Source organism: Lontra canadensis, unplaced genomic scaffold (assembly GCF_010015895.1).
Source record: "Lontra canadensis isolate GAN:19392208 unplaced genomic scaffold, GSC_riverotter_1.0 scaffold88, whole genome shotgun sequence".
In the NCBI taxonomy this organism is placed as follows: Eukaryota; Metazoa; Chordata; class Mammalia; order Carnivora; family Mustelidae; genus Lontra; species Lontra canadensis.
In genome coordinates this window covers 2,528,133-2,551,956 of record NW_022631082.1, presented here as the reverse complement: position 1 = coordinate 2,551,956, position 23,824 = coordinate 2,528,133, and the positions used below count along the sequence as shown (strand labels likewise).

The 23,824-nt window shown below is 57.5% G+C and overlaps 3 protein-coding genes across 7 annotated transcripts; 2 read left to right on the top strand and 1 right to left on the bottom strand.

Moving 5' to 3' along the window:
• Positions 1–1,660: 1,660 nt before the first annotated feature.
• Positions 1,661–6,598, top strand: TUBB4A (tubulin beta 4A class IVa). Its single transcript, XM_032883765.1, has 4 exons — positions 1,661–1,797; positions 2,331–2,439; positions 2,550–2,660; positions 5,138–6,598. Exons 1-4 carry the CDS (start codon positions 1,741–1,743, stop codon positions 6,193–6,195), a joined length of 1,335 nt encoding a protein of 444 aa, XP_032739656.1. The 5' UTR covers positions 1,661–1,740; the 3' UTR covers positions 6,196–6,598.
• Positions 6,599–11,371: 4,773 nt separating this feature from the next.
• DENND1C (DENN domain containing 1C) lies at positions 11,372–19,713 on the top strand. Of its 5 annotated transcripts, none has more exons than XM_032883760.1 (23): positions 11,379–11,514; positions 12,633–12,697; positions 12,778–12,821; positions 12,935–12,984; positions 13,111–13,230; positions 13,312–13,381; positions 13,564–13,638; positions 13,733–13,798; positions 13,889–13,942; positions 14,058–14,168; positions 14,923–15,119; positions 15,224–15,269; positions 15,397–15,498; positions 15,587–15,712; positions 16,107–16,211; positions 16,968–17,058; positions 17,145–17,185; positions 17,412–17,483; positions 18,105–18,149; positions 18,218–18,325; positions 18,525–18,589; positions 18,745–18,952; positions 19,052–19,713. In XM_032883760.1, the coding sequence occupies exons 1-23, from the start codon at positions 11,498–11,500 to the stop codon at positions 19,661–19,663; spliced, it is 2,490 nt and encodes an 829-aa protein (XP_032739651.1). In that variant the 5' UTR covers positions 11,379–11,497; the 3' UTR covers positions 19,664–19,713. The 5 variants fall into 5 exon arrangements, with proteins under 5 accessions (XP_032739654.1, XP_032739649.1, XP_032739651.1 ...); XM_032883761.1 differs by having other exon boundaries at positions 11,380–11,514; positions 15,019–15,119; XM_032883763.1 differs by lacking the exon at positions 19,052–19,713 and having other exon boundaries at positions 11,372–11,514; positions 18,415–18,589; positions 18,745–18,876.
• A 7-nt stretch (positions 19,714–19,720) lies between these two features.
• Positions 19,721–22,274, bottom strand: CRB3 (crumbs cell polarity complex component 3). Its single transcript, XM_032883764.1, has 5 exons — positions 22,155–22,274; positions 21,757–21,932; positions 20,944–21,017; positions 20,596–20,739; positions 19,721–20,248 (listed from the first exon to the last, which is right to left on the bottom strand). Exons 2-5 carry the CDS (start codon positions 21,836–21,838, stop codon positions 20,177–20,179), a joined length of 372 nt encoding a protein of 123 aa, XP_032739655.1. The 5' UTR covers positions 21,839–21,932; positions 22,155–22,274; the 3' UTR covers positions 19,721–20,176.
• Between the last annotated feature and the right edge of the window lie 1,550 nt (positions 22,275–23,824).

Below are 23,824 nucleotides of genomic sequence, written 5' to 3'. Positions count from 1 at the left end.
GGCTGCGGCAGGCATTTAAGTACACATCTGAGTGGGGCAGTTAGAGGAAGTGACTCACAGACCCGTGGGGGGGGGTGTCCCCCTAGACTATACCATGTAACAGCTGTCTAACCCACCAGAAATCTATTCTGAGGTCTAGAGTGAGCTAGGGGGGGTCTCAGTTTTTTCCCACTTGGCAACACAAGGTTTCCCAGAACTCAACACTACTGCCATTGGGTGCCAGATCATTCTTGGGGCCCCGGAGGGATTGTACAGTCCTGGGCACTGTAGAATGTTTTGGCGACATTCATCCACTAGATGCCAGTAGCGCATGTACACACCCCATCCAGGCTTGACATTGCCAAGTGTCCCCTGGGAGGGCAGAATCACCCCCTGTTGAAAACCAAGGGGGGTGGTGTCAAAACCAAAAGCCACGGGCAAATGTGAGGCCCTAGGCACACTGCCAACCCGACTGATCTCACCCCCTCCCCACAGTAGCTGGAAACCACAGGGCATGTGGAGGAGGTGAGGAGGAGGCTTCCTGGGAAAGGCAGAGCTAGAGGTCAGGAGAAGGTGGCCCCAAGAGGTCTGGCCTTCCCTTGAGGGTCAGCACAGGAAGTCTCTCCCAGCCCCTGATCATGACTGTAACACTAATAGCTACAATTTATTGTTTACTCTTCCCAGGAAAAATTGGAACCCGCTTTTTGTTAACTGGGCCCTCTCATGGGACCCTCCCTGTGGCCCTACAGGCGGGCATTCTTGACTGCCCCATCTTGCAGATAAGGAAATTCAGCCAAAGACAAAGCGGCCTGTGCAAGGTCATACAGCTAACAAGAAATGCGAAGGTAGGGCAGGCCTTGTGATGAATGACAATACTGGAGCAGAGAGGGGTCTATGGCGGGGGGGCGGGCTCATCACCCACCCCGTGTATAGTCCCGCTAGAAGTCTTACTCCTTGATATTCAACCCCAGGCAAGGCTGGGGCTGGCCCCAACTGCCACGGACCCAAAGCCCAATGTTGGGGGGGTGGGTAGGGCACAGTGTTCCCTACAACCTGCACCGCCTTCCAGAAGCATCCCCAGCCAAACGTGGAAGAAAAATCTTGTTACTTACTATGCGGCTTCAAGTCCTCTGGGGACTGACCGCCCCCTCCCAAAACACACCGCAACTCCGGAGCCCCCAGCGCGGCCCCACTAGGAGTCCTCTCAGTTGACGCCAGGGTTCTGGCAAATAAGACCTAAATGGAATGGGGAGGCAGGCCACGGATGAGAAACTGAGGCAAGGCCGCCCTGGAGGTAGGTGGGAGGAGGGCAGGGGAGAGGCCGGCTGTCTCAGGTGCTTGTTTAGCCAGATCTCCGCAGGAGCCGGGTCGCCAGGCCGGGCTGGGAGCCGACGGGTGGGAAGAGATGGTCTGGCGGAATTTGGGGGGCTTCATCCCACGGCCCGCGGTGGGGGAGCATGCGGCCCTGGAGTGGCCCAGCGGTGCCCCCGGAGGTCTCCAGGCGCTGGACGTGGGGTGGGGGGGAATCCCTCCACCCTCTCAACCTCCGTCCCGGGGCGGGACCAGGGGGCGGAGCGGGCCGGTGACCCGCCGTGACGCGGGCCCCGCCCGCTCATATAGAGGCGCCCCGGGGGCGCAGGGACCGTGCTTCGCCGCCGCCGCCGCCGCCGCTGCTGCCGCCGCCGCAGCGTCTGCCTAGCGTCCCGCCGCCGCAGCTCCCCCATCAGCGCCGCCGCCGCGTCCACCATCAGCGCCACCGCCATGCGGGAGATCGTGCACCTGCAGGCCGGCCAGTGCGGCAACCAGATCGGGGCCAAGGTGCGCGGGGGATGGGGCGTCGGAGGCCGCCGGTAGTGGCGGAGCGGGTCCGCGAGCTCTGCAGAGCTCCCCTACCTTGGGCCCTTCGGAGGGATGGGGTCCCCAGGAGGCCAGCACCCCAGGGACGGCTGGGGGAGGAGGGCGGGGGCATAGCCAGGCCGGGAACAAAGAGGGCGATGGGGGTGGGGCCGAGCCTTCTGTCCGCTGGCCACAGCTGGCTTCACAGCTGGCCCACTGTCCTCTTCACATGCACAAAGAAACACGGCCCCTCCCCGCGGCTGCAGCCTAGGCGAGCTGACGCCGGCAGGATAGGTTGAGGTGATGACTCTGCCCCACCCCGCCCCCACCTCTCCCTTCTTGCTGCCTCATCCCTGCCTCCCCACCATGCCTCCCGGTCCCCCATTCACCTTGCTGGGGTACAGGTTGGCAGCTAGGGAGGTCGTTGGAGGTCGTGGACCCAGAGAGGCAGGGACAGGCCTGGCCTCCTGTTTCCCTTCCCTCTGCCCTTAACACCAAAACCACCATCCCTCTAGTTTTGGGAGGTGATCAGTGACGAGCATGGCATCGACCCCACCGGCACATATCACGGGGACAGTGATCTGCAGCTGGAGAGAATCAACGTGTACTACAATGAGGCCACAGGTAGGGCTCAGGGGCACCTGCCAGAGTGGGGGCCGGGAGGCTGAGAGGGGACAGGATGCTGGTTCCTGGCACTCCCGCACCCCAGCTGCCCTCCATCTGCTTCCCTGCAGGAGGAAATTACGTTCCCAGAGCCGTGCTGGTGGACCTGGAGCCTGGCACCATGGACTCTGTCCGCTCTGGCCCGTTTGGCCAGATCTTCCGGCCTGACAACTTTGTGTTTGGTGAGTTTTAGGCACGAGAAGCCCCCTCCTTGTTCCTTTTACTTCCAAATGCTTGGTGAAAATTCTCCACATGGCATGGGAGACTCACAGGGACCCACAGCCCAGTGGGGGAGGTGGCAGGGCAGTCAGGGCTGTGACAGGGGAAACACAGGCCACTGTGGGAGTCCAGGACAGGCATGTGATATGGGGGAAGGTGCAGAGAAGACTTCCTGGAGGAGGTGGCATTTGAATTTAACAGTATGGACCTGAGCCAGACTGCCTGTGTGAAAATGCCAGCTCTGCCATTTCACGCATTCCACAAATAATTTATCGAGCACCTACCACATACCAGAAGCAGTACCCCCAGATGGACAAAGCAGATGAAACTCTCTACCCTAAGGGACCCAACCTCCTGATGGAGGGAGATGGGCAACAGAGAAGATAAATAAGTACAAGTCAGCCACTGATTGAGTCAGCTGGGGAACTTCCACCAGGCTCTTTAACCTCTCTGTGCCCCATCTCCACATCTTTAAAACAAGGGTTATAAAAAAGACCTACTCATCGGGATCTCAGGATGGCCAGGCTTAAAGCCATTAATATGTGTTAAGCACTTAGAATAATGCCCAGCAGAGAGCAAAAGGTAAATAAGCAAGTGTTGTTTTCACCATCATCATCAGTTTCTGCAGTCTAAAACAGGAGCAGTGCCAAGAAGCACTGAAGGGAGGAAAGGTGTGCAAGACAGAGGGAACAGCACGTGAAAACAACAAGACACATTTGCAGCACTCAGACTCAAGGAGCAAGCACACTCCGTGAACAACTTTCTCTGAAACCTTTCCCAGCGCCTCCTAAGTCAGGCTGGCTGTATAACACCCACTTGGCCTCAGACCCCAAGCTCCACCCTCTCCCCCAGCACCCCAGGGAACTTCTCTTCCTCAGAGCCAGTTTAGAGTCTGAAGTCTAGGCATTGACAGAACAAGCTGTGTGACCTTGGACAAGTGACTTCCCCTCTCTGGTCTATGTGATGATTCAGCAATCAAATCAATAATGATATGTATCAATATCATGATATGATACGATCAATATGATCAGTATCAATAATGATACTGCGTGGGTATGGTGTGGGTATGGCGCACAATATGTCCTGAGGATCTAGCTGTGGAAGGACTAAATAGTGTTGGCCAAAGGGTGTGAGGGATTCTAGGATGACCACAGTTGGCTCCATCGGGGCTAAGAGATTCTATGGTCCCTGGGAGAGAGGGTAGGGAAGGCAGTGGAGCCAGCTTGCCTGGCAATCCTATTTTCTCTAAGGCAGTGACATGGCACAGAGACCTGAAGGAAGAGTCAACCATGTGAATACCTAGGGGGGAGGGCATCCCAGGCATCAGAACCAGCAGGTGCAAAGGTCCTGGGGCTGCATCAGGCCTGGTATGCTGGAGAAACAGCAAGGAGGCCTGTGTGGCCAGAGCAGAGTGAGCAAGGGGGAGAGAGGGAGGAGGTAAGAGCAGGAAGGTGACAGGGTAGGGGTAGGTTATTCAGAGCCCTGTGGGCTGCAGGGAGGACTTTGCCTGTGTCTTGAGGGGGTGGGAGCCCTGGAGGTTTGTGGGTAGAGGGGGGTAACCTGACTCGGGTGCTCACAGACACCCTCTGGCGGCTTGGAGGAGAACAGACTTTGTGGGAATAAGAGATGACGATGAGGGTGGGAACCAGTCCAGGGCAGGGTTGATGAGGTCACACCAGTGTGGAGTCAGAGGAGAGGGGATGAGAAAAAATGTTACCTTTTTGTGAAAATACCAGCACGAATTCTAATACTAATCCTTGTCCTCCTGGAGCTCACACTTCCCTGTGAGATTACAGACAATAAACATGATTAATAGGACAGCACAGGTTTGTCAGTGTTTGCAGGGGGGAAATAATAAGCAGGCAAGAGGGATAAAAAAAAAATGGGAAAGGGTCCAGTTGTTTATAGAGTGATCAGGGAGAGCCTCACTGAGGGTGATAAGGTCCTGAAGGAGGTGAGAGAGCCACATGGGTATCTGCTGGAAGAGCATTTCAGGCAGAGGGAATGCATGTGCAAAGGCCCTGGGGCAAAAAATGTGCCTGGTGTGTTGGAGGAACAGCAAGGAGGACCCTGTGGCTGGAGCAGAGTGATGGGGGGGAGGGAGAGAGGTGGGGGGCTGTGAGGAAGTGGCCCATCCTGCAGGGCCTTGCAGGCTGAGGGGAAGATCTGGGTTTTTACTAAAAAGTGGAGCTGGTTTTTGAGCTGAAGTGGGATGGCTTTGAGCCAAAGTGGGACATGAATCGGATTCGGGTTTTACCCAAATCCCTCTGGCTGCTGGATGAAGAGAGGCAAGGAGGGAAGCAGAGAGAAAGGACTAACAATCATACTAACGAAATAACAACCTCGTTATCCAACCGCTAGCATGGCCGGGGGTGGCAAGGAGGGCGAGCTCTCCCCATAACCGCGGGGCATGCCCCCTCTCCGCCCCTCCCCTCCGCAGGCCAGTCGGGAGCCGGCAACAACTGGGCCAAGGGCCACTACACGGAGGGCGCCGAGCTGGTGGACGCCGTCCTGGACGTGGTCCGGAAGGAGGCGGAGAGCTGCGACTGCCTGCAGGGCTTCCAGCTGACCCACTCGCTGGGGGGCGGCACGGGGTCCGGGATGGGCACGCTGCTCATCAGCAAGATCCGCGAGGAGTTCCCGGACCGCATCATGAACACCTTCAGCGTGGTGCCGTCGCCCAAGGTGTCGGACACGGTGGTGGAGCCCTACAATGCCACACTGTCGGTGCACCAGCTGGTGGAGAACACGGATGAGACCTACTGCATCGACAACGAGGCCCTGTACGACATCTGCTTCCGCACCCTGAAGCTGACCACGCCCACCTACGGTGACCTCAACCACCTAGTGTCGGCCACCATGAGCGGCGTCACCACCTGCCTGCGCTTCCCGGGCCAGCTGAACGCCGACCTGCGCAAGCTGGCCGTGAACATGGTGCCCTTCCCGCGCCTGCACTTCTTCATGCCCGGCTTCGCCCCCCTGACCAGCCGCGGCAGCCAGCAGTACCGCGCGCTCACGGTGCCCGAGCTCACGCAGCAGATGTTCGACGCCAAGAACATGATGGCCGCCTGCGACCCGCGCCACGGCCGCTACCTGACCGTGGCCGCCGTCTTCCGCGGCCGCATGTCCATGAAGGAGGTGGACGAGCAGATGCTGAGCGTGCAGAGCAAGAACAGCAGCTACTTCGTCGAGTGGATCCCCAACAACGTGAAGACCGCCGTGTGCGACATCCCGCCGCGGGGGCTCAAGATGGCCGCCACCTTCATCGGCAACAGCACGGCCATCCAGGAGCTGTTCAAGCGCATCTCCGAGCAGTTCACCGCCATGTTCCGGCGCAAGGCCTTCCTGCACTGGTACACGGGCGAGGGCATGGACGAGATGGAGTTCACCGAGGCCGAGAGCAACATGAACGACCTGGTGTCCGAGTACCAGCAGTACCAGGACGCCACGGCCGAGGAGGGCGAGTTCGAGGAGGAGGCCGAGGAGGAGGTGGCCTAGGGCCCCCAGGAACCTGGAACCTCGCGGCTGCTGCTTCCGCTTCTGCTTGCTTCCGCTTCCGCTCGGGCCCTAGCTGACCTTTGACCCGTGAGCCTTCCCTCCCCGCTCCCACCCGCGCTCCTTCTCCTGGGCCTCCCGCAAGAACCCCAATGGCGCCCCCAGACCTATGAGCCCCAGTTGACTGTCGTCCACCCCAACTGCTGAGCTCCCCCTCACCTGTGATCTCTGGCTCCCCCGAGCGCCCCTCCCCTCCCCTCCAGCCCTGGCCAACCTCGGTTTCCCCCTCAGGGGTGGTGGAGGGCGGCCCCTGCTGCAGCCTGGGAGCCTGCGTGCCAAAGGCGCTGTGCCCTCGACCCTCCCGCCTCCTTTCGCCTCTGCTTAATAAACGGTGTCCTGCCCTGTTTCTGTCCTGTGCATTTTTCGTCATCCTGCGCCATCTGGCAAGTGAGCCTTTCGGGATGGAAGGGGGTGGGGACGGGCATCTGCTCTGGGGGTGATGGGGAGCGGGATGGAGGTTTCAGCGTCCCATCCCCGGAGAGCGGGGTAACTGAGTAGGGCAAGCCACTTTCCGTCTCTGAGTCTCGATTTGTTCAGAAGGGCTGGGAGGAGGGCATCACTTTCCCTCTGTAGTCTGCTGGGGGATCCTCACAGCATGGTGACTGGTCCCCGCGCCCCGCCCCCAGCAACCATCGCAAGAGAGGGAGGCAGAATACACCGCATTTGCCTGACCTACCTTCAGAAGTCAGAGAGTGTCCTCCAGACTCCTAACCAACAGGCTCAGGAAGGCCTACCCAGGTTCGAGAGGTTGGGATGTAGACTGGAGGCAAGATTCCAGAAGGGCATATGGGATGGGAGACGTGGCTGTGACCATCTGTGGAAATTGCAGTTTGCCGCAAGGAGTCTCTTGCGCGAAGTCCCACAGCTGTGAAGCGGTGAGCCAGAGTCCAAGCACTGACCCGGTGAAGCCTCCAACTCTGATTCCTCTTTATCAGCCAGAGCTCAGTGCAAGGACTCTGGTAGGCATTTGGAGCAGAAAAGGATTTAATGCAAGGATTTAGGGGCTTGTAACATTGTTGGAGGGACTGAAAGTGAGTTGTAGGCCAGTATTTCTTAAACTTTGATGTGCAAAAGAATCACCAAGAAGGGGTGCCTGGCTGTCTCAGCGGGTAGAACACACTCGTGGTCTCGGGGTCATCAGCTCAAGCCCCAAGGTGGGTGTAGAGCTTACATTTTTAAAAAGAAAATGTAAAAAATAAAAATCAACAGGAAAACTTGGCTAGAGCATGGCTTCCTGGGTTCTACATAGAGTTCCTGGAGTAGTAGATTGGGGGAGTGGGGCCCAAGACTGCATTTTTTTTAAAGATATTATTTTTATGTAATCTCCCTTACCCAACGCAGGGCTCACACCCACATCCTGAGATCAAGACTTGTGCACTCCACTGACTGAACCATCCAGGCGCCCCCAGACTTTGCATTTTTAACAAGCTCCCAGCTGATGGGGTTGGTGGTGCTCATGAGAACACATTTTTTAGTAGCCCTGGAATCATGTGGAACATCACAGAGCTCGGCCATCAGGGAGCTGCTTCCTCTGCTCAGTGAGAAAGGTAGAGGCTTGAGAGGCTGCCCCCAGAATTACCGAATCCAAGCACATCTCCCAACACCCGCAAAGCTGGAAATAGGCACGCACACACACAGAGTTCTGCCTCTCTGCCTTCCAAATTTTATGAGCATTTTTCCTTGGTAGAAATTCATCTGCAACCAGAACTGGAGCTGGGAAGAAGTCTAGGAAGCGTTTTGTTTTGTTTTGTTTTTAATTTTCTCACTTCTGCAATACCAAAGGCAGGCAAACCAGGAGGAAGAGAAGAAAGGAGGAGAGATGCTGAGAACCAGTCAGCTCTTTCCAGCACACTCTATGCTCTCCCACACACCCAGACTGGCCTTCCAGCCCCCTGACTGGGTCTCACGGCAGCTAGGAGGAAGTGTAGAGACAACAGCCTGGATACCCCGCCCCCACCAACCCACAGCTCAGCAGGCTCAGCACAGTGAGGGGTGGTGGAGCAGAAAGACAATGGATGAGGCAGTGAACTTGGCTCTCTTTGTCATCTAAAACCTAATGTGGCCCCAAAAGAACTCCCTCTTCTACTCCCAAAACATCCCCTTCTCCAATGAATGGCACCATCCGGTTGCTCAGACCCCAAAGCTAGCAGTCAGCCTTGATTCCTCGTTTCCTATGCCCCACACGCACTTCCTATCTTTTGCTGAGGCTCACTGTCTGCGTCTCCAAAATATATCGCAAATTTGACCCCTTCTCCCCACTTGTCTATACCCTGGGGTAAGCCACCATTTTCCACATTCAGAAACCTCCCTGCAATCGCTTTCCTGGACACCCTTCTGCTACCCCAGTCACCCTGAAGTGAGTCCTCCTTCCAAAGCAGCCAGAGAGGAGCCTTTATATGCAAATAAGAGACTGTCCCTCCCCAGCTCAAACCTTCCCACCACTCTCCTCACACTCAGGCTGAAGCCCAAATTCTCACCTTGGTCTCTACCCTCTGCTGACTCCATCCCTATCACCCTCCCCCACACTCATTAAGCTGAAACTGCAGTGACCTTTTTGTGCTCAATCCAATCAAGCTTGATTCAACCTCAGGGCCTTTGTGCATGCCATTCTGCTACCAGAGGTGCTCACGACTGGCCACTTCTGGTCTACAGCTTTCCATTCAAATGTCACCTCCTCGGAGCAGCCTGCCCTTGGCAAACAGAAATTAGCACCCAGCCCCTCTCCATCTGCTATCTTGTTTCATTTCACTGATGGCACCTATTGCTAACTCACAAATTATCTTGTCTATTTACACACCTGTTTCTTCTGTCTGTCCTCTTGCCTCTCCACTGGTATGTAAGCTCCACAACAATAGGAACCTTGTCTACCTTGGTCACCACGTGCCTAGAACAACCTGATGTAACACAGGCCCTCAGTAATTCTTTGTTGCATGAATGAGCAAGTGCACTGTAGATGTCCTGATTTTCTCCTTCTACAGAGAGAAGAATGAAGGAGAGAGTACAGAAGGCAGCTTCTCAGACTAATCCCCTAGGAGGCCCATCTCCCCTACTCACGCCCTTGGGTGATCCCCTCCCATTGAGTGTGGGGCTGGACCTGGTGATGGCTTCTGACCAACAGGGTACATCAGAGATATTGGGACACCACTTCCAAGATCAGGTTACAAAAGACTGGGACTTCCATCTTGATGAGCTCTGTGACCTTCTCAGCTTGCTTGCGGTAGTGAAGCAAGCAGCATGTTGGGAAGGTCCACATGGCAAAGAACCAAGGGTATCCTCTAGCCAGCAGGCAGTGAGGGCCTGAGACACTCGGTCCAACAATCCACAATGAACCCAGTCCTGCCAACAACTAAATAGCGAGCTTCAAAGCAGCCCCTTCCCCAGCTGGTCCTACAGATGAGACCACAGCCCTTTAGGCTCCTTACTACAGCTAAGAGACCCCGAAATAGAAGATTTTGATAAGCTGTGCCCTGAGTCCTGGCCCTCACAGAAACTGTCAGATGACAAATATATGTTCTCTTATGCCACTGACTCTAGGGTGATTTGTTACACAGCAATAGTTAATTAATACAGAGAAGTCAAATGACTTGCCTAAGGTCATTAAAGAAGGGAGACATTAAAGAATGGAGTCAGGCCTTTGAACTCAGGTCTCTGTGACTCCAAGGTCACTTTCTTAAACATTCAGCTGACCTTCCTCCCACAATAACAGACAGAGCATATCAAAAGCTTGATTCAGGGGGCACCTGGGTGTCTCAGTGGGTTAAAGCCTCTGCCTTCAGCTCGGGTCATGATCCCAGGGTCCTGGGATCGAGCCCCTCATTGGGCTCTCTGCTCAGCAGGGAGCCTGCTTCCTCCTCTCTGCCTGCCTCTCCCCCTACTTGTGATCTCTGCCTGTCAAATAAATAAATAAATAATCTTTTAAAAAAAGGCTTTATTCAGGCCTCATAGTAAACATTTTACATGAATTCTCTCACTGAGACATCACAGGATCTGTGAGACAGGCACCATACCCATTTACGTTCCAGATACAGCTCTGAGCTGCCCAGAGAATCCCACTCTGAGTTCACACATCAGAGGTGTAAACACAGTCACAACAGACATGCACAGAATCACCTGCATCTTTACACAGTCTGATGGAGGAGACACAGACCCCACAGCCACACAGACGCCCACCTCCAGACTCCCCCAGGACATGCCAGGCATGTGAATTCTCACCTGCGCACACCTATATCCATACAGACCTTCTCAGTACCTTTCAGGAGTCCAAGGAGTCTCACAGGGTCTGTTGAATTTGGACTCCCTCGGTCTGCCTCTGGGGTTTTCTGTGTATGTGCGTGAACATGGGTACCTGTATTGTGTTCTGCCTTTGTGCCTGCAAGTATGTCCTTGTGCTTCCCAAGGACAAGGTGGCCGTCTGTCCACTTGCATTCCGTCTCTTTCCGGGTCTGCAACTCTGCTTGCGGGTGTCTGGATGGGTCTCTCTCCGTGTGCATGACTATGTCTGGCTATGACTCTGGCTCGGGGCGGGGTCCTGACCATGTCTGTCCCTCTGTTACTGTTCTATCTGTATCTGCACTCTATGCACTTCTGTCTCTTGTCCAGATCTGTATTTCCATGGTCCTGTCTGTACCCACCGCTGTGATCTGTAGTCTTTGTCTGGAACCAGCTGCTGGCTGCACCTGTGTGTCACCTCTGCATCTGTCACATGGCTGGGCAAGGACTTCTCTGGATGTGTGCTGTCCCTCTGCACTCCTGGGTTTGTGTCCGTGAGGACACTCTGTCTGTGGGACGTTCACCTCCCTGGCTCCCCTGTGTCCACTCTCCAGCCTGGCTCCCTCTGGTGGTCCTACAGGGAATGGCCGGTGCTGATGGGCCAAAGGAAGGAAGAGTTGAGGAAAAAGAGGAAGCATTTCAAGCAAATTGTGAATCTTTGGCTGCCCCAGAGAGAGGAAGGCTTGGGTGTGATGTCAGGGACTAGAGGTGCCTTGGCCTGGCAGAGCGGTGCTGGGGGTCTAGCCTCTGAGCCTGCCACCCACGCTCACCCTACCCTCAGAAGGCTAGGAGGCAGGATGCCTGGGTCTCTCAGTGGGTGGGGGCGGGGGCCTCCCTCCAGGACGTCACCCCGTCAAACTTCCTCTCCCAGCCACACAGGAAGTTGAGCGGGCTCAGGGCCCAGCCCTGCGCAAGCACAGGCCCCCAGGACCCCTGGGGCAAGGGCCCCGCTGCCGGAGGTGGCCCTGCAGGGACCATGGGATCCAAAGCAGAGTAAGAGCTGCGCCCTTCCCCACTCTCTGGACCACGACTCCCAGAGCAGGCCTGGGCTGGGGCCAAGAGGAGCTGAACTGGGGCAGGCCGGGGAGGGGCTGTGAGCCACAGCGGCAGGTGGCTGGGACTGGGGCAGGTATCTCAGCGGGCCTGCAGCGTGAACTTGACTCTCAGGCACTCTCAGGCCACTCTCAGCCCCTCTTTCCTTCCTCTCTCTCTCTCTTTCGCCTTCCGGCTCTGCATGACTAAGTCTGTAACTCTGAGCAGGCACCTCTTGGTGTATCAGAGAGATGGGGAACATGGCTTCAGGGGGCCAGCAGGGGACTGAGAGGTGAGAGAAGATGGTGTGGGGCCTTGTGCCCAGTTGCTTGTGTGGGATCGCGTGGGCAGGAGGGTGAAGAGCTTGGGGTACCCATGGCGGGGTGTCAGAGGCTGCGTGTGTCTGCAGCCAGACCCATCCGACCACTGTCTCTCCTCAGGTCTCTCTGTCGCTCCCCCAGAGCCCAAGTCCCAGCATCCTCTGTGGGGTGGGCAGAGTAGGGGGGGCAAGCGAGCACGGCAGAGAGGGCACGGCTCACAGCCCAGGGTTTGTGGCCCTCCTTGCTCTGATGAGAAGTCTGGGGTCAGCCCCTGGGGCACCATGAAGTCTCCCACCCCGAGAAACAGGGGCAGGCGCTCTTGCTCTTGAAACGATCCCGGGCAGGCACACACATACTGACTCGGCCACACTCACAGCCACGCAAGAAATTGTGCATGTTATTTGTACTTGCACTGGCTAGATCACACACACTTGCACTCCCACCTGACACCTACTGGACAGCCAGGCAGACACAGGATAGAATCACACACACACACACACACACACACACACACACACAGAGTCACACTCTCATTCTGCTCCACACTTCTCAGTCATGCATACACAATCAACAATACTGTTCACACAGCAGCACATGACCTGTACACACCGCCACAAATCACTGAGGGCACACACACACAGTTACACCTGTCACGCGCACACACATGTGGTGTTGCAGACACCCATATTGCACGACTGCACAAGCAGAAGCAAGCCCCTGGACTCACTGAGCTGATGTCCCACGTGTCCTGTCCCACAGAGGGGATCCACCTGCCGTGTTCGATTGGTTCTTTGAAGCAGCCTGTCCTGCCTCCCTGCAGGAGGGTGAGTTGGGGGCCTCAGGTGGGAGTGGGACCTGGAGGATGGGCCTGGGGCCCTGCACTTAGAAGCCTGCTCTCCCACAGATCCCCCCATCCTGCGGCAGTTCCCCCCAGACTTCAGGGACCAGGTATGCAGGCTGGCTCTTTCCTCCCCTTGGACCCGGGCCAGTCTACCCAAGGCAGAAGACTGTCTTGGCCAGGGGTGGGCTGTCAAGCAGCATGTGCTTCTCTCCACCCCCAGGAGGCTATGCAGATGGTGCCTAAATTCTGCTTCCCTTTTGATGTGGAAAGGTATGGATAGAAGTGGACACTCAGGGACCCAGGAACTCAGACTGGTGGACACAGTACTGGCTGGGGGAGGGGGACAGATCAGGGAGCTGGGACCCTCAGGTCTCTGAGAGCCCTTCCCACCTGCAGGGAACCCCCGAGTGCAGCTGTGCAGCATTTCACCTTCGCCCTCACCGACCTGAGCGGCACCCGCCGATATGGTTTCTGCCACCTACGGGCTGGTGCCCACAGTTGCCTCTGCATCCTCAGGTGTGGGGTATGGGCTCTGGGGTGGGGGTGGGAAGGGCCCTGGCCTAGGGGTAGTTCATAGAATCTCTTTTCTCCCTATAGTCACCTGCCTTGGTTTGAGGTGTTCTACAAGCTGCTGAACACAGTGGGCGATCTCCTGGCCCAGGACCAAGTGAGACCAGCACCCCCTTAATCCTGTGCGAGTCCCAGCCCTACCCTCCCAAGCCCCTGGCCAGGCTCAGAACCTCCAGGCCTGACCTAAGACCCTCGGCTCCTCCCAGACCACTCAGCCCCAGTCAAGGTCCTCAGAATCCCCAACCCACGTCCTGGCTCAGACACCCCGCTCCCACCCAGGTCTCTGAGGTTGAGGAACTTCTCCTAAACCTCCTGCAGCAGCCCCTGCCTGGGACTCAGGCGTCAGTCGAGCTGGTGAGTAGCCCCCAGCCTCTGGGGGACCCCCTTGGGTGGATGGGGAAGCTGCACCCCAGCCCTGAGGACCACACAGCCACAACCTCTCTCCCAGGGCCGCGGAGTGACTGTCTCCAGTGCGCAAAGCATCCCGCCCCCTGCCCCCGGGAACAGCGGGCCGGTGAGCAGAACTGGGGACCCGGTTAGGTTGGGCACCCAGGTGAGGCCGACCCCTGACTGATCGGTGCCCCCGCCCATCGCTCCCCACCAGCTTTCCTGCTTCGTAGCCCCCGACTCCGGCCGCCTGCCATCCATTCCTGAGAACGTGAGTTCGGTCTTGGGGTCGGGGAGTCCGGGGGGCGGGGAGTCCCGAAACCCACCCAGAGGGGGCGGTCGGATCCCGCGGTCCCATGCGCCCAGCGCTTCTCTCCGATCCTCAGAGGAACCTAACGGAGCTGGTGGTGGCGGTAACCGACGAGAACATCGTGGGGCTGTTCGCCGCGCTCCTGGCGGAGAGAAGGGTCCTACTCATCGCCAGCAAGCTGAGCACCGTGAGGCGGGGCCAGCCGGGCCGCGGGTGGGGCCCAGGCCTGGCTTGGTCCCTGGGGGCGGGACGGCGGGGCAGATTCCTGGTTCTAATTCCACAGCGTGAGAGTCGAGGCAAAGTCCTGGCTCTGCCCGTTTGAAAATCAGGGTTGTTCTGGATCCTGGCTCCGCCCTTCTGGGGGGACTCAGAGTGGGCTGCGCTGTAGTGCCCCCTCTTTGGGAGAGCTTAGTCCAGACCCCACCCACTAGGGGCCGAAACAAGGCTGGCTCCGCCCCTCTGGGGGGAGGCATCCAGGGAGGGCTAAATTGTAGTTTCGTCCCTAAGAGAAGGACGGAGGTCGCGAATGCAGGACGAACGCGAGCTCCATCCCTAAGGACCGAGGGAAGCTGAGCTCTAGCTCCGCCTCTTAGGGGTGGAGTTACTGGGCTGTTCTACCACTGAGGGGAGAGATCCGGAGGGTTGCATATTAGCTCCGCCCCCTAAACGTAAAGACTGAGTCCTGCTGAGTAGTGGCCCCACCAGCTCCAAACACTGTAATTTGCCGAATTCTTGGGCTTCACAGGACTCCTAAAGGGATTTGAATTTCCACCTCTTACCCAGTAGTGCGTGGGGAAGGGACGAGGAGGGGGAGATAGGGACAGAAGCCTGGGGACGTGGGAAATGGAGCCAGGAGAGCCACCATCCCAAAGAAGGTCCCTGAAGCTTGGGGAGGGGGGTATGTCCAGTCCTTGACTCCACGGCCCCCTGTGTATCCACAGCTGACATCGTGCGTCCACGCGTCCTGCGCCCTCCCTGAAGCTTGGGGAGGGGGATATGTCCAGTCCTTGACTCCACGGCCCCCTATGTATCCACAGCTGACATCGTGCGTCCACGCGTCCTGCGCCCTCCTGTACCCCATGCACTGGGAGCACGTGCTGATCCCCACGCTGCCGCCGCACCTGCTAGACTACTGCTGGTGAGGGGCGGGAGACTGGGAGCGGCGGGGCTTGGGGAAGAGCCCAGGGGTCCTGGAGACTGTGGGACGGCACTCGCATGACCTGTCCCCTCGGTTGTCTGCAGTGCGCCCATGCCCTACCTCATCGGAGTGCACTCCAGTCTCGCCGAGGTGAGTGGGGGCGGACCCGGACCGCAGCGGTGGACGGGATTCTCCTCCTCCTGCATTCCCAAGAACCGCCCGGGCCAGAGATCCTCTGGCTCTGAGCGGCTGTCCCCACCCCCACTCCCCAACGCAGAGAGTGCGGGAGAAAGCTCTGGAGGAGGTCGTGGTCATGAACGTGGACTCCAATACCTTGGAGACGCCCTTCGACGACGTGCAAGCTTTGCCCCCAGACGTGGTCAGTGTCACCCCCTTCTATGCTCCTGCCGCGTCGCGGAGGCCGAGGCCTCACACCCGCCCGCTCACAGCTTCCCAATGTCCCGCAGGTGTCCCTGCTGAGGCTGCGGCTAAGGAAGGTTGCTCTGGCACCCGGGGAAGGGGTTTCCCGTCTTTTCCTCAAAGCGCAGGCTCTGCTCTTCGGGGGCTACCGCGACGCGCTCATCTGCAGCCCGGTGAGCAGTGGAGAGGCTAAGGGAGAGGCCTGCTGGGTCCTTGAAGGAACAACAACAACAACAATAATAATACCTAGCCTTTATGGAGTGCTAACTCTGTGCCTCTGCTTGTTCATCTGTCAAATGGAATCCCACGAGTACCCGCACAAAAGGGTCATGGGAGTCAGTGGATGGGCATGCGCAAAATATTTGGATAGTGCCTAGCACATCGTGAGCACTCGACAAATGCTAGGTTTTACTGTCACTATATCTCATTTAATGCTCACAACCGTATGATGAGATAGATACCATTCCGGTCCCATTTTAAGTTTGCTGCATAGACACACGATAGAATAAGGAGACAGCTGGGGTCCAGGAGAGCCACGGAAGTTTAGATCGCGGGTATTTCTTCTAGGGCCAGCCTGTGACCTTCAGCGAAGAAGCCTTCTTGGCCCAGAAGCCCGGGGCGCCCCTGCAGGCCTTCCATCGACGGGCTGTGCACCTGCAGCTGTTCAAACAGGTGCGCCAGAACCCTGAGGGCGGCGCTGGGGGCCTGGGCGAGAGCGGAAAATCCTGGGTCCCTGGGCGGCGAGCTGGAGCTAGAGGGGAGACTAGAGGCGGTCCGGCGGAGTCCCACCCTTCAGGGTCCCCGGGTCCCCGGGAGGCATGACGGAACTACGGTTTCCCTGAAGTTGGGAGCCCCTGACTCCTGGGGATAAGATCTACTCCCAGGTTCCTGGGGAGATTGAGGTGGGATTAAATCCCTGGGTCCCTAAGGATAGAGCATCCGGGGCGGGAGTGGGACTCCGGGGTTGTACGGTACGTGCGGGACACTGAAAGGGGCGGGTCGCGAGTGCGCACTCCCCTTGCTGGGGAGGAGCCGGGCGGGGACTCCGGGGTTGCAGGGACATAGGAGAGAAGTGGAGCCGGATTCCTGGGTTCTTCGGAAGTGGACTGGACTCTAGGGTCCATCTGTGTTGGGATAGGTTCTCGGGTCCCTGAAGATGAGGTCGACTTCTTCCAGGATCACCGAAAGGAGGGGGGCCGGTCAGGAGTGTCAGAGTCCGACTTCCGGGTCCCTATGAGGGGCGGGGTCTGGTCCCTGAAGGATTCAGACAGCGGCAGCGGGGAGAGGGTTGGGCTTCTGGCATCCTGAGGAGGCTCCGGGGGTGGATCCCTGGAGGGGCCAGGGATGGCTTCTGCGTGGGTAGAATCCTGAGTCCCCGAATTCGGATGCGTTGGTGGCAGCCCTTTCTGACCCTTCCCCCTCCCCCAGTTCATTGAAGACCGACTGGAGAAACTGAACACGGGAGAGGGCTTCTCAGATCTCTTTGAGCAGGAGATCACCCGCAGCGGGGGCTCCTCAGGTGAGCCCTGTGCCTAGCCCGTAGCCCCCGCCCCACCAGCACCCCAGCCTCTGCGCACCAGCCATGACCACGTCTCCTCATTGCAGGCGCTGTTCGCTCCTACCAGCTCTGGGCAGACAACCTAAAGGTAGCTAACACCGGACACGTGTTTAGCGTTTATTTTGGGCTGACTTAGCTCCATAACAGTCCCCAGGGAGGGTCATCATTATGCTCATTTACAGACAGAAGTGAAGATATTGAGACTAGCCTAGGGAGAGGGCCTTGTCCAGCATCACACAGCCGGGGTGGGGAGGTGGAGCCATGGGTAACCCCAGGGTACTGAGTATCTCTCCCTTGCTGTTCTCTCTTCCCAGAAAGGTGGTGGTGCCCTCCTGCATTCTGTCAAGGCCAAGACCCAACCAGCTGTCAGAAACATGTACCGCTCGGTGAGGCTACAGTAGACAGGCCACTTACCGGGGTGACAAAGACAAGGGGACAAGGCACATGTCAACCCCTCATGGGAGCAGGACATTTTACCCCCCACCCCGGATTTAAAGTGCAAACATTTTGATCAGAACCAAACCAGCAGTTAAGCCATTAACAAGTTTTCCTGCTTTTATTCTCCATTTGCCTACTTTCGTCAGGATCGTTTCTTCCCTATTTGAAATTGACAACCCAGCTTCATTGGTGAACAACTTCTGTCCGCTGACGCTACAGTCCCAGCCTCTGCCCTTCGGTTTCCTTGTCTCCCGAGCCCCGAGGTGTCCTGTGGCCAATGTCTGCAGCTCCAAATTGTCCCTTAGGTTTTATTCACTTGCCTGGTTTTTGAATGCTGGTGCATTATTACAATGTTCCATTTTTGCCACTCCCCATTTCATTCAGTGGTTATGTCCCCTGGGAACACTTGGGTTGACTTCTTAGGTGGTGCATGGAGAATTGTGGCTGTCTGTGAGGCACAAATGTGAACAGAGGGCAAGGCAGTTGTCCTATGGGATGGAGAGCTGAGTTGTCAAAATGCTCGGGGTCAAATCACCAAGGAGGTTAATTCTCTTTTGGCTCCTCCGCAGGCCAAGAGCGGCTTGAAGGGTGTGCAGAGCCTTCTGATGTACAAGGTAAGGCCAGTAGCCAATGGCTGGGGCAGTGGAAGAAGGGGCTCCTGGCTCACCCACCCTCTTCCTAGGATGGGGACTCTGGCCTGCAAAGGGGGGGTTCCCTGAGAGCCCTGTCCCTCACCAGCCGATCAGATCGCCTGCAGCAGCGCCTGCCTATCACCCAGCACTTTGGAAAGGTACCTGTGTCCCCCCACCCCACCCCTCACCGCAAAGGCTCACACCTGGAATTACCACCTAGTCCTCCTCCCATTCCGTCTCCACCCAGACTTCTCACTCACCTACCCCAATATCCGGAACCCACTTAACACTCACCCTCCTCCAGAAACCTGATTCTGTAGTTCCTGAGGCCCCGCCCTCCAAATCTGTCCTTTGCAGAACCGGCCCCTGCGCCCTAGCAGAAGAAGGGGGCTGGAGAGCCCTTCTGAGTCCCTGGAGGAGGGGTAAGGCTCAAAGGCTGGGAGTGGGGAGGGGGCAAAGCTGGAAGTGGGAGGCTAGGACCCATGGGGAGGATGGTGCCTAAACTCAAGAAGCTCCAGAGGAGCCCAGTCAGGACTGGGGTCTTGGGCAGACATCCAAGGCTCCCATCCTTACCCAGGGCACCTTCTCTGAGCCCTGAGGATGCCCAGGACCCATGGGCAGAGGAAGCTCTGGACAGCAGTTTCCTGGGGTCCGGAGAAGAGCTGGATTTGCTGAGTGAGATTCTGGACAGTCTAAGCATGGGAGCCAGCAGGACGGGGGGCCTGCGGCCCAGCCAGAGCTTGGACTGCTGCCACAGAAGGGACCCAGACAGCTGCTTCAGTTTGGTGAGAGCCCCCCAGTCCTCCCCCTCTAGTCCGTCTTTCTTCCCAGCCCCTCCAGCTTCTGAAGGCCAGCAACTTGCCCATCTCCCCACCCCTATCCAGCCTGACATCCCAGGAACATCAAGATGGCAACCAGATGAGGAAAAACCACCAGAGCCTCAGCCCCTGTCCCTACCTGCTGACCTGCCATCTCTGCAAACCCTCCAGCCTTTGGATGCCATGACCTCCTCAAAGGACCCTATTTCCCAGCCACACTTGGAGGCCAACCAAGAAATCATCTTTTCATCCCAGTCCTCATTGGCTTCCGCGGATCCAAGCAGCCAAGGAGACCCTGAGCCCCATCTTCTAATCCTACATCTCTCTCCTTCCCCCAAGACAGCCAAAGATCCCAGGGCCCAGGAGAGCCCCTGCGCCCAGCTCTCCACAGCACCCACCCATTCCAGCCCTCTGGAAAGTCCCCAACTTCTGGTCCCCGCAAAGCCCAACTTGGATATTACCTGGACATCCCAACCCCTTGATTCTTCCTCAGATCCTGGTTCCCCAGAGGACCCCAGATCCCAGCCCTCTGATGTCCCACAGGCAGAGCACGCTCACCTCCAGCTCCCAGAGGGGCCAGAGGCCCTCAGATCCCCTGCTGCACCTGCCAACTGGCAGGAACCCCAGGCTTGGAGCCGGCCCAGAGTCGCTGAGCTTAAAAAGTGTTTTGAAGGTTAAGAATCAGGGACCTGGAAGAGACCCCAGTCCTTCAATAAAGCCACAAGAACTCAAAGCTGGTTTTCCTGGTGAGTTTATCTGGGGGCTCTTTCTCTGCTCAGAAATGTACCCCATCCACTTCCTTCCTCCTGGGGCAGCCTCCAGCTGGTTCTGACGTGTAGCTGAAAGTCCCTCCCTTCCAGGAAGCCCTCCTAGTCCTAGGATCCTTGCAACCTTACAATTCATCTCTCAACAGCCTATGAGCCCTGTGTTTGTTCCCTCCATCTAGACTAACTCCTGCCCCCATCAGCTCAAAGAGAAAAAGCTTTTATTATATCTCACTACCAAATGTATGTATGTGTGTATGTATATAAAATGTGAGCAGTACACTCTCTCTCCCTTGCCCTCAGGGACAGAGTCTTTAAAGCACCTTCTTCCCTGCTATTCTTAAGCACTGGGTAGGTCTGATTACCCAGAGAGGGCTCTGCCTTCCCCCAAGGTCACACAGCAAGGAAGACGGATAGACAAGGAGACCTAGATGGGCAGGCAGCCCCGCACTGTCTCCTTGGAGTCCTGGGGAGCCCGGGCCTCGGCTGCATGGTTGAACTGAAAGGAAAGGAGAGGCTTTGTCGGGCCTGTGTGGCAGCAGGACAGAAGGCCGATCGAAGACGGTGCAGCAAGCGTGGAGGCGGCCCCCAGCCCCGGCATCCCCAACTGCAGGCAGAGTCAAGCAGAGGTGGCATGCTTCACCGAGCCCGCCAGGCAGGTGCCCCGTGGCCCCCCAAGTCCTCCTGAACCCTCAGAGGCTGTTGTCTTGGTGGCAGTTGCTGTGTGTGAGCGAGCACCGGGCGATCCTGGCCAGTGGTGGTGGCTGCAGCGGGCCCCAGCATTCAGATGAGCCGCTCCTCGGGCGGCAGCTTGAGGTTGGGGGGCGGCGGTACGCGGGCACCCACCTGCTCCTCGCTGCTGGGCCGGTAGGTGCCCTCTGTCTGTCGCTTTTCACGCAGTTTTCGCACCAGCAACACGAGCCCCACGGCCAGAAGCAGGGCAGCCAGGAGGGAGAAGACCACAATGATGGCAGTGATAGCCCCCTGAGACTGCAGGAGAGGGGACAGGTTGACTGTCCAACCTCATCTGAGATGCATCCAGGGCTCCCAATGTCCCACCACCATCGCCCACCCCCGCCTGGGATTCCCCCTCCCAAGCACCTGCCACCTCTGGAAGTCTGGGCCCCTTCACCTGCTACATGTGGGATGCCTGAGTAACTTCCCTGCTGCCCTCCTCCTAAAACCCCAACTCACCAGGGCCCCACCGGAGCCAGAGCCTGGCTCAGCAGGTGTAACCGTGCCGTTCTCATTTATACGGGTATCCAGCACTGTAGGGAGGGGGTAGGTAAAGAGTACGAATTAATCCTTATCTATCCTTCCCATCTTGGGACCTTCCTTGGGCATCCCTCGGTTAGAACTCTGCCTTTCTGAGTCTTCTGTCCTGATAGAGACTGTGGGAGCCCTGCCTGCAGGGGCTGGCCCAGTCCTTCCTGCCCCTCTAGCCACCCCCAAACCAGCAAAGCCCAGCAGTGAGCAATCAGCCCACAGGAGTCTGCTGTTTGCGCTGAGTTGGGGTCTGCTATAACAGATGATGTCTGGAAGCCAGACCCTGCCCTCCCCCCACCACCTCTCCAGCCCTCCCTTGGCCCTTAAGGATCTGGGTGGATCCTGCGTTTCCCTGGAGTGTCTGACTCACACCTCCCCCCCCGGGTTCCCGAAACTGAAATACAAGCACTGAAAGGCTGGGTCCACACCTATGGCCAGTCTGGTCAACCTGGGATCAGAGGCCCAGGCAGGCCTCCTCCTGGCTCCCAGTCCGCCCAAAACACTTCAACCACACTGAGACTGAGGTACACAGGCTCCTCTCCCCAGGCCCTAGTACTGCCTTCCTCAGGAACTCGGGAATTTCTACACCAACTCCAATCGTCCAAAGAAGCCCCTACCCTGATCGACCCTGTAGACTCCTCTCAAGGTATCCCATGACCGCTCCCCCGTTCTTGACCTCTCCAAGCCCCAGGTAACCCGCGCTTCCAAGCCCAGCCCCGCGCGCCCTCCACCGGTACCTACTTTGCCCCCGGGCCCGGCCCCACCGGGCCGGCAGCAGCGGCAGGCCGAGCACCAGAAGGAGCCCCAGGCCGGGGCTCGCCATGGGCCGGGCGACAGGCTGGTGGCACCGGGGACCGGGCTTCTCGCGCGCGCTGCTTCTATCGCATGTCAGGCCGGGGGTACCTGCGACCCGGCACCTGGGGCGGGAGAAAGAGAAAGGTATGGGGGAGGGGGCTAGACCCGGGCGCAGGCCCAGGGGAGGGATGACCCGCCCAGGGCACCCCAGAGTCCCGCCCCGCCCCCGCCGCCAGAGGTCAGAGATTAAAGATTAACTCCGGGCGGCGCGTTCCCGGGCTGGGGAAAGGAAAGAGGAAGGGGGGAAGGGGTGGCAGGCCGAGCCGTGCGTCCTACCTCCCCACCGGGCCCAGGCGTCCTCGACCTTGCTCAGGTTCCCTGTCCGGGTCCCTGGCTCGAACCCTCGGTGCGTCGGTCGGTAACTCGCACTCCTCCAGCTCCGCCCGTTCACGTGACCCGGAAAGTTTAGTCACTCACCTGGGAAGGGAGCGCACTTCCGGCTTGTGCACCTGAGCCTAAGCGAGAGGGCGGAGCCAAACGGGGGTGGGACCGCGCCAGGAACGCACCTGTAACGGGAACCCTATTCCATAACACCGAAGAGTAAAAAGGGACGAAAGCGCGCAGGGGTAAGAGAGACCTCCCACCGACATTGCAGTCGCATCTGTAGGATCGCACAAGGGTGGAGATAAACCCGGCGTGGAGACACGGGGGCATGGGGCATGCCTGCGGCGGACCCGAATGGGTGGCCCCTAACAAAAACACACCTGTGCGGTACATACCTGCCCGGGAGCCAACCTGCATAGAGGACATGTGCGTGGATATGGAAGAACACCTATGGGAGACATCTGCTTTGAATCGCCTCTATTTGGCATATAGTTGAGTGCAAGCACACCTGAGCGGAAAACAGCTGTATAGAACACACCTGCATTATAAGAAACACCTGATGGGGCACTCTGGTGTAGGATACCTTTGCTTTGCAAACGCATCTACGTGGCTTGCACATGAAATGGACAACACTTGTATGAGGAAGTCCCGTGTGGAAATGTATTGGAAAGACCCATAGGAGACACACCAACATTTAAGAACATCTTATAGGACCCAGGTATATGGAAACATACCCATACGGGTGTACAATTAACTGCAACATACCTATGTGGTGGTGTGGGGGGGCAGGTGGAGGTGAGCTGTATAATGCATTCCTGGGTGGATTTCTTATGAGAAACGTACCTGTGAGATGAAGGATATAGCCTCGTATGAAGAACCTCTGCAGGGAATTTAGATCAAATTAAAAAAAAAAAAAGCTGAGAACGTCTGCATGAGGCACATTCATTTTGCAGCCCATGGGAGCTTCACGGGGTTGGGGGAGCAGCAGGACAGAGGCTCATGTGTGTGGAGGCCCACCTCTCAAGGACGTGTCTGTGAGAAAACACCTATTTGGGACATTTCTCTGGGGAAACATCTGTATTCCCCATGTTGGGGGTGGCTGCAAGGACCATCTATGAAGAAAACATCTGTGAGGGGACCTCCAAGAGGACACTCGGACCTTTGGACATCAGGCCCTCTCTAAGAGGCCATTGGTCTGGGACTCACAGGTGTGTCTGAGCACACCTGTCTGGGCAAAAGTAAGCTTGCCCTCATGGCTGTGCTTTTCAATAAAGGACGGTAATAGTAAGACCTCCACTCCCCTTGGGAACTCTAGGGTGAAGAACAATGGTTAAAGGGAAATGAATCACTTTTAGAGTATAGCGCGATGGGTCTGGTTAATTCCAGGTCTGTTTAAATCCCCGCTTTGCCGCTCACTGGGCATGTGGCCTGGGTAGAGCAGTTTAACCTTCTGTTTCCTCTTCCGTGAAGTGGGAAAGCCAGTCCCACCCACCTTATAAGGTTTTGGCGAGGATGACTCGAGGCGTGAGTAAAAGGCCTGGACTGTGTAATGCCGTGAATCAATGTTAGTTATTATTATTTTTCTCCAAGTGGTCTGGCCGCCCCTCCTCCTAATGGTGACTCGAGAAAC

What these genes read in the sequence shown, in the direction of transcription:
- DENND1C (XM_032883758.1), top strand. An exon ending in TGCCATCCATTCCTGAGAAC is followed by an intron (nt 13,943 to 14,057) that starts GTGAGTTCGGTC and finishes TCCGATCCTCAG; the next exon opens with AGGAACCTAACGGAGCTGGT. An exon ending in ACCTGCAGCTGTTCAAACAG is followed by an intron (nt 16,212 to 16,967) that starts GTGCGCCAGAAC and finishes CCCCTCCCCCAG; the next exon opens with TTCATTGAAGACCGACTGGA.
- CRB3 (XM_032883764.1), bottom strand. Translation starts at nt 21,838, where the DNA reads ATGGCGAGCCCCGGCCTGGGGCTCCTTCTGGTGCTCGGCCTGCCGCTG. An exon ending in GGGCCGGGCCCGGGGGCAAA is followed by an intron (nt 21,018 to 21,756) that starts GTAGGTACCGGT and finishes CCCTCCCTACAG; the next exon opens with TGCTGGATACCCGTATAAAT. An exon ending in CTGGCTCCGGTGGGGCCCTG is followed by an intron (nt 20,740 to 20,943) that starts GTGAGTTGGGGT and finishes CCTCTCCTGCAG; the next exon opens with TCTCAGGGGGCTATCACTGC.
- TUBB4A (XM_032883765.1), top strand. Translation starts at nt 1,741, where the DNA reads ATGCGGGAGATCGTGCACCTGCAGGCCGGCCAGTGCGGCAACCAGATC. An exon ending in GCAACCAGATCGGGGCCAAG is followed by an intron (nt 1,798 to 2,330) that starts GTGCGCGGGGGA and finishes CCATCCCTCTAG; the next exon opens with TTTTGGGAGGTGATCAGTGA. An exon ending in GTACTACAATGAGGCCACAG is followed by an intron (nt 2,440 to 2,549) that starts GTAGGGCTCAGG and finishes GCTTCCCTGCAG; the next exon opens with GAGGAAATTACGTTCCCAGA.